Source organism: Crotalus tigris, unplaced genomic scaffold, assembly GCF_016545835.1.
Source record: "Crotalus tigris isolate CLP2741 ecotype Arizona unplaced genomic scaffold, ASM1654583v1 scf7180000024506.7606697, whole genome shotgun sequence".
Taxonomy (NCBI): domain Eukaryota; kingdom Metazoa; phylum Chordata; class Lepidosauria; order Squamata; family Viperidae; genus Crotalus; species Crotalus tigris.
Genome location: NW_024100678.1, coordinates 4194846 through 4203916, shown reverse-complemented (window position 1 = coordinate 4203916; position 9071 = coordinate 4194846). Strand labels below are relative to the sequence as shown.

The 9071-nt window shown below is 34.6% G+C and overlaps 1 protein-coding gene across 5 annotated transcripts in view; it reads right to left on the bottom strand.

Annotated features, from left to right (window-relative positions):
- Positions 1-5710: 5710 nt before the first annotated feature.
- NOL4 (nucleolar protein 4) overlaps positions 5711-9071 on the bottom strand; it is a 137007-nt gene continuing 133646 nt past the window's right edge. For all 5 annotated transcript variants that reach the window (XM_039333640.1, XM_039333639.1, XM_039333641.1 and 2 more), the window contains one exon: positions 5711-7629. In XM_039333640.1, the coding sequence (XP_039189574.1) occupies positions 7436-7629 (194 nt within the window). In that variant the 3' untranslated portion in view covers positions 5711-7435. The remainder of the gene's footprint in view (positions 7630-9071) is intronic.

The window sequence follows — 9071 nt, the reverse complement described above, 5'->3', positions numbered from 1 at the left end:
TGTTCCCAAATGGCCTTCTGAAATCCTAGCAGGGTGGGAAATAACCTGATTTCATGAGAACTTCTATATGAAAGAAAGTGGACAATTACTGTAGCCTTCTTTACTTACAGTTATTTTGAACAAGAAGTTGATGATTTACCAAGTTTTTCTCACTGTTGCTATTACCTCTGTTGTAATACACTTCCAATAATTTTCAGTATTCAAAGCACATAATTGAAAAAGCTCCAATTTAAGTAATCTAAAAGTATAATACACAGCTAGTATGAAAAATATACATTCAAAGCTTGTTTTACTTCCTTTTCTAACTTTTTGAAATGCAATTCATTTTTTTAACTCTAAGAGACATAGCCTCTTGATTATGTATAAATGCATGCTGGACAATTTCCCATTAGTCAAATTCCTATTTATTATAAGAAAAAAGAAAAAAAGATATATATATTTTTCTCCTTCTTTGAGGAACTGAACTGAACTGTTTCTTAATAAATATTAAAATGTCACCTTCCAGTAATTTTATACTTCCAGAAATCTATACTTTTTAAAAATTCTGGTTACAGTACTCAATTTATTTCATTCCAACATAAGCTTTTACAATGGATTTATAGCCTGCTTTAAGCAGCCTTATTGAAAAGAATAAGTAAGCCCTTATTCTGTTATCAATGCAAATATTCTTTTAATGCTATGCTACTCAACATAGCTCTTTGATGCTATCTATTAATTTCCAGGACATTTGCAAACCAAATTTAAAGGCCTTCAGACCTATAGAAAGATAGTACCTTTCAGTTGTAGTAGAAAATTACAGCAGACTATTTTAAGGATAAATGAACATTTTATTTTAGTCCAATCATGAAAGCTAAATCACTAAATATAACCTGAGAACAATCTTATTAAATAAATAAATACATAAATAAATAACCTACCTCTGTTGTCAGGTCTTAATATAACAAGCCCTCTTGGTTTAGGCACACAATATAGCAATTGTGTAAACAATTTTTGGGGGAATGTGGTAACTACCATTGGTCAGAATGTCCATATTGTCTCTCTGTTAAGGCTAGGATTGGTAGGGGGTACAGTTTCTTCTAAAATCCACAGCTCAGAAAGTCATGTCTCAAGGTTTCTGTTTCAGCAGAGGCACAGAGCATTTTATGGCAGAAAGAAGTATTTGACTACAGCACTTCCCATAGATCAGGGGTCTTCAAACTTGGCCCTTTTATGACTTGTGGACTTCAACTCCCAGAATTCCTCAGCCAGCATGCCTGCTGCAGCACCAACAGCAAGGTTATTCTGATGCTCTGTATCTTCTTTGTTGTTTTCCTTTGCTTTAGATTAGAAGACAATCAGGAGGCACACGCAAATGGAGCAGGTTAGTAAAGCTCTGCACCATTTTGATGCCCTGCACTAAAAAGGACAGGATATATAAATCTTCAGTTGTGCTTCTGTCTGGTTTCTCATGGCACTTATTTTCAACTTCTGATTAAGATTTAAATCATTTTAGAGAGTTATTAAAGATGTCAAGAACTGGAGCTTGACTGCCGTCAGGAAGCTGTAATCCAAAATGCAATGTAGCATGGTATCTGGAAAAAATGCTGATAAACTAGGGTGCCATATTACAAAGATTCAATATTACACAAAACAGATTTTGAATTAGAATAGAAAAAGGAGCTAAAAAAAAGAGGAAAGCCATATCTATTGGTATGTAATCATGCTGTATCTTATCCAATGGACATAGATACTCCTCCAGAAAATATATATTCTTTTATAAAGTTAAAAAAAAGAGATTGAAGCTGAGGGAAGAAGAATATATACCCTACAATTAAAACACTGATATATGTTTGTAACAAGAAGCCCACAATAGTTTATACATTTCAAATTGTATCTATAGCTCTTATTGCCACCTGCTGGCTTTGTTTGTTTTCTGTATGCCAAAGTGTCTAACTGCATAGGGCACATTCTTTTTGTTCTCCGGGAAGACAATCACAAAAGGGCAAACTTATACGAGCAGCTAAGGAAGCAAGTAGATATTACCTAAATGGCCAGTAATAACACTGTAAAAACAGCAGAAGGCATGTGTACATAAAAACATATATACATGCAGTTGCAAATTGAGTAAGAAAGTAACAGTGTTTTAAGTTTGTGTCCTTGTTATAGAAGGAAATATGGCACTGTTTTCCTGTGGGGATAATTTATTAAAAAAAAAAAGAAATATCGACAAAAGAAATAAAATATTTGATATCCTATGTTAAGATTTCGCTGAAAAAAGTATAGCCAGAATTCAGGCTTGCTTGTGTGAGTTTACAGAAACATATGAGCAAGTCTAAATAAACTGCAGTTACATGTATATTACATTTTACTAGTGCTAGCAATACTATTCAGCTCATTAATGAGCTAATTTTTCTGTTAGATTGTCATTTGTATTACAATTGCTATTCATCCATTAAAGATCCCAATGCATGTCTAACGCATTGCAAACAATGACCAATTAGCAGTTGCTAGCAACACTAAAGATTTATTTAACTTCCAGATGGACTTTCTATCTCTGCCATAGAACCTAATTTCATATCTGGATGCATGAAAATTGCATTTAGAATGAGAAAGTAAAATTGGATGCTTAAATGATGATAATGAGCCTTCTGTTGTTATATGCTTTCTAGAATATTGATTTAAATAGGCAGCAGGATAATAAAAGTTCACTCTGTGGGATTTGGCTATATCCATCTGCAGGCTAATCCACATCTCACCTATTTCCTGGTAGGAAGACATTTATAGAAGTGTTGATTCTGAGATAAATACCAGCTGCTGGTTAAGTCACCTATAGTTTTTCTCACATGGAAATTATTCCATATTATCTCCAATTACCCTTGATTTCACAGAAGATAACCAAAAGTGGAGCAGAAGATTCAGTGTAACTATTTTTGCTTATTTTGCACTCATAGAGTTTGTATAGAATTACAGTAAAGCCTTTATATAATACTAGTATATATTATTATACTGTAGTACAGCAGATATCACTGAATAGCTCAAAGGTTCTTTGAAAGGCCCTGTCAACTGATGGATATATTACAATACTGACTGGGTGAGAATTCTAGAAGTATTTTCAAAGCTTAGAGAGCCTTACTGGCTTCATATCATCTCCTGAAGACAAGCTTAGGCTTCAATCATGGCTGCATCAACAATAGTGTTTTCCCTCTTAATCAGAATCAAAGAAGAGCCACAAAATATGTAAAATTTGTCCCAGTTTGTCCGACATTAATACAGAGAAAATCTGATTGGTCAGTTCAGGCTGATTTGGGCAAGGCCCCTCCTATCAGTTCCTATCAGCATCTACTAACCTGTTGCTCTTAAGCAACTGGACACAGCAGTGCCTGAAAAGTACTGCTGGAGGCTAGAAATAGCAGAATAGTGAAATAGGTGCATGGGGAGGGGTCTAAATATATCAGGATGCAAAAATGAAACCATAGGTCCAGTTCCCCATGCCTTCTCTTCATAGTCTCCTGAACAGAACAAAGATGAATCTGTAAAACAACACTTGTTGGTATATACAGAAAAGAAGAGAATTACTAAATAAACATGCTGTTTGTGACTTTACTGTGATTCTGAACTCTCTCTCTCTCTCTCTCTCTCTCCCTCCCTCCCTCCCTCCCTCTCTCTGTGTATACATGTATGTGTTGTGTGTTGTGTAATTTCAATTTTATTCAGTTTGGATTATAACAAAATGGAGTCCAAAGAAGGGCTAGAGAAAGCAGCAGCTTAGAGTGATAGTGCTCAGCGAACAGTCCAACCCATTTCTGCTGCAAGGATGTGATTGGGGAATGTTTGTATATAATATGTCAACAGCTTGACATACTGAAGAAGAAGGACAATAAAGCTGGAGGAATCAATTAATTGCTTTCCTTGATGCACGTACATCAGAATATCACTGTTTTCTATTGACTCAAAACACTTACAATGGAGGCAGAATACAAACCAGCAAATTTCTTTCCACTATGATTTACCACCAACTTAAAGTTGGATGGATAATAACACTTTTACCTAACAACAGGGAAGGCCAAAGAGCTTTCCGTGGAGAAAATTAACAAATTATGTGACCCTTGCTGCTATTTGTATAGCATTATATACAGTAGTATCTCACTAAACAACGACTGATAAGAGTTTGTCTGTTTGCTACTCTTCCATGTCAGGCCACCAGTTTTTCAATCTGTGAGGCAAATTTGCCACTCCATGGTAACAGGTGGCAAATTTTGTCCATGCATTGAAGAAAGTTCCACTTGGTTTTCTATCCTTTTTCATGCATCTTGGATCAAGAAAGTAACTTTTAGAGAAAGAAAGATGCAAAGGATGGACATATCAAACAAAAGAAAGACAAATATTTTGGATATATTAATCATGGTTGAATAGCTGGTGGCTGTACTTTTTATAACTAGATTTACCTTCATTGTCATTTCCCCCTCTATTTGGGATGTGATTTTAATATAATGGGGGTTTTGGGGGGGGTCAGGAAAAATCCATCCCCATCCCCAAGATGAAACAACATAAGTGATAAACATGGGCATTATCAAGCTCCGTCTGTCAAAATCATGAAAGCAGTGTTATGCTGTTGTGCCACAAGCTCTACGCAACTGGGAGATATACAGGGAGCAAGTGTCATGATGCAGGCACCAAATGGATAGGATAATGTGCCATAATGCCACTTTTATCAGAGTGACTTCTTTGACCCCTCCTCCAATGGTATATAAGATGTAGTTCCACTGAAACCTTCATGTAAAACTAGACGCCAAGAAAAATCTGTAATATTCTGGGACTTTATTGTACAGCTTCCTAAAACTTTCTGAGATTTGTTTGGCTGTCCATCTTTTTGAGAGTCTTACTGTAATGGGATCATCCCATGCATTGATACTGTATATTTGTGGTCTACCTCTCTGCAAACCATTGTATTTGATATTACTTCTCTTGTGCCAGAGACTTAAGCATGACCAGAATGTGGCTGGCTGCATGTAGATAAAGTCTAAAGAAACTGGTTTATCATGAATGGTCATTGTTATTTTAGCACAATACAACACAGCCACATGCAGTGGAGGCTAAGACAGTGGGAAAAATATATATATATATATATATATATATATATATATATATATATATATATATATATATATATATATATTAGCCAATCTTCTACATGTGTCTTTTGATATGCCCAGAGGAATGGATAGTATCCACAATTTCTAATGCACTGTCATAATTTAACCTGTTAACACACATAACACATTGTAATTTTCCTCCCCTTCCCTGTCAGCATTTATTTGGGCAAACATTATATTCATCAATAAGTATTTTTTCTTTGTTTCTTTTTAAATAATGATTATTACCTTACCAAATTTTGATTGCTAGCAGAGTTTCAAAGGTTTAAATCCCACCACTAGCCCCAGTGTGTGCTGCAGCACTGCAGAGATTAGGACTTTTCCTTGGGATTCTAGAAATCTTCACCACCTACTTGTGATGTATACTAAGTTAAAAAAAGTTACATAGGCATATTAAACAGCGACAATTTCACTGAAATCTAGGCAACGAGGCCAGCAAAATGTATGCAAAGCATGCTTCTATTTGATTATCTAAAACATCTTTATGTTCAGATGAATATTTTATTTTTATATAATTTGGATTTAAATTGCCCTGAGAGAAAAGACAAAATTTTATGTCAAACACTGTTTCACAAGCATGCATTGAAACACAGATGTTTATTCACCCAAACAAAACTGAAGATTGTTCCCCCAGCCCTCATTTTTTAAAAATTTCATTTAAATTTGTGTACAATTGAGTCTACAACTTAACAGCTTGTGTACTTAGGTATCTCCAAAACACTCATTTCAATAGGCTTTTTCACACTGATATTCACCAACAGTATCACAAAATTTGTCTTTTTAAAACATAACTGTATGCAACAGTAATTCTAAAAACACTAAAGGGAAAAAGCATAGCAATGTCCAGTTACAAGAGAAAAGTGCACATTACTTTGTCACAATCACAGTCATTACTTGAAAAACTATATGTAACAAGTAGATAGAAAATATCACCGGATGCCTTAAACTCATTGTTGAAAAACCAAATACATAAAAAATTGTACACAAAAATAAGGCAAATTTAGGAATGCACAAGGAGCTTGTTATTTAACAAAACCTAATCAACAAAACAAATATTACATAAGCCTGAAGTAAAATACTTCTCTCTAAATACATAAAAATAAGCTTTCCTTAGCACACAGCAAACACCACTGATGTGTATTTGACATCCTAAAGTAAGAAATGGGAACGGGGAGGGGAGGGGAAAGTCAAGGGAAGGGAATTTTACTTAAATGGCAGCTTTATCATTTACCATTTGTACAATTTTTAGTTTAGCATAAGCACTATAAAATCACATCAGAAGTGTCAATGGCCCTTTTCAGTTACGTATTCATTTAGAAAGACAGAAAAGAAATATACACAAGAGTGCAAATTTTCCGATTGTCACTTGCAACCTCTTCACATTCAGTCATCTACATCCATTCGCTACTAGTAGGATTTGTACAAGACAGCAGCAGCAATTCTGGAGTTAAATGAGCTGGCTTGTAGGAAATCCCTTTAAAAACAAAATAAATGATATGTTTTTTTTAAATATCTCTCGCATCTTCATCAACTACTAATAAGTTGCAACTCATTATGAAACAGAAACAAAAATGCTATGGGTTCAGGAAAGTCTGCTTCCTGCAGAAGTAAGTCCACAAATATTTGATAGGAAACTACAAGGGAATGGCCTGCTCTACGTGAAAAACATGCCTTGACGACAGAGGTGAATTGGAGAGGGGATTAAAATTTCATTGAGGAGGACTTAACAACAGCTCCTCAAAACTTCATTTGAAAAATCAGTGAAAAATTTACCAAAGTAAAAATGATCAATTTAGAATGTGAACCAGCCTTTTTTTCTTGTTTTTTTTTCCTATAAAAATTACATTTTATTTAAAATACAAGATCCTTTTCATTGCAATTATATCCTGTTAATACCAGGGCATTTGGCAACATTTTGCCATATAATGCAGCTTTGAGTCCACTGAGTCAGTAGCACATTCCATTAATATTGCACTTGGATTCTGAATCAAATTTGAAACCCCAGTATATATCTGTTGTTTCTGTCCATGTTAGAATGAGTTGACACTTCTACTCACTTTTTTGCTATTGATGCTGATACATGAAAACAAACCAAATTGGTATTATAAAGGATCTTAAAAATGTCAGAGATCCAAGTTCGCTTGGAGAACCATAACACACCGAGTACACTGAGAACAGTGTGGCATAATGGAAATTAACTTGTCAACAAGATTGCGGCACATGAAAAGATCTGCTCTGAAATATCAAAATGTCATCAGTGGAAATTCTATGATGAAACTAGATCAGCAAGATAATAATGTGTCTCAGTTCTGCTGCAAAATAAGGTTTTCCAGTTCATCTGCAGAACGTAATAAAAATGCTGCTGATTCTCTATATCCTGCAACCAGTTGCCGTACTGCATTAATTTCAGTTGGACTCAGCTGAGGTCTAGAGCTGGTATTGTTAGAAGACCCGGAAGTGCTTGCTAGCTGCCTCTTCATACTGAGATCAGTTGGACCTGAGAAAGAGAATTAAAATTGAAATATCAAAATATCTTCATAGATTCACAGACTTGAAAGGTTTTTGGAAAACTATGGTAATTAAACTTCCTGCTCAGTGAAGGGTATGCAACGTAGGATGTTGTTACCGTATATTATTCTTCCTAGCCTGATGAGATAGCTTTCCATTCATGCAGGTCCCAAACCAGGATTTCATCTGTTTATCCTATAGTAATATTTAAGGAGAGGGCTGGACAGAGAAACCTTTACTTTTTTCCCCTATTATTTTGGCTTGCTGTTGTGCCCTTAAGCGTAATGACTATTAAATTTATATTCATTTTTTCATCTAATAAGGATATTCAAGCTGCTTTTTCTATTTTCTATACTGTTGACTACTGCTTTTTTGATAAATGTAAATTTAACAATTAAATTAAGCAATACCTCTACATAACTGTTGCCCAGGTAATTTATTTCTGAGTCTAAAACACAGTCCTTACTTGACATAGAATTCCTATTGAATACCCATTGGAAATGGCTTCTTTTGTTCCTTGTAATAGTCAAACTATCCAAACCATACTTTACCATCTTGTCAACAAGGATTTCTTTGCAATTTCATTGATTGTTTAATGTAAATCAGTATATACTGGTGCATGTATTTTCTCTCAAACTAGTGACTCCATGCAAAAAGAGATTGCTGGTCTGGCATAATATGCTCTCGCTAAATCCATAATGAACTCTAGCAACTGGCTAATAATTTTCTAGCTGCAATAAAATCAGATGCTTAATAGTCTGTTCTAGAATTTGTTCATAACTGATAATAGACTGACTGGCCTCTGATTTTCTGAAACCAACTTTCTTTCTTTGATAAATCTGGAGTATGCCAAATGCACAGATAAACTGAGAACATCTTATTCATACATTATATCACTTAGCTTTTACATTCTTACCAAACTAGATTCAACTTTACAGCTCTGTCAGCACACTCTATGCTGCGGAATCATCAGTAGTGACAAATCAATTGATTACTCTGTTGCCTACTGGATTTGAATCATAGGAATACTTTATGCAAAGCTGTGTTCTAGTTTCAAAAATTACACTGGGAATGAAGTTGCAAACGGTTGGAAGCCAACAATTGTTTATTCTCTGGGAACCATATCATCCACTGAATGTACCAAAGTGAAAGCAAAAAAAATAATAATCCTGAAAAATCAAGAAAAAATCTTTTTTTCCTATGTTATCCAAGGCCACTTGAGAGGAAGTTCTGCTTTTTTCCTAAAATGCAAATACTGGAGGTGTGGTGGATGAGGGATGGTGGAATGTTTCCTAATATTTTCTTTTTGACCAACACATAAAAGTGATTAAGCTGTAAAATAATATAATCCATGTTTGAAAATACAAATATGATATTAAGAAATAAATATGTGGAAGAATATAAAAGTTTTGCCTTAAGAAGTTGAACTTG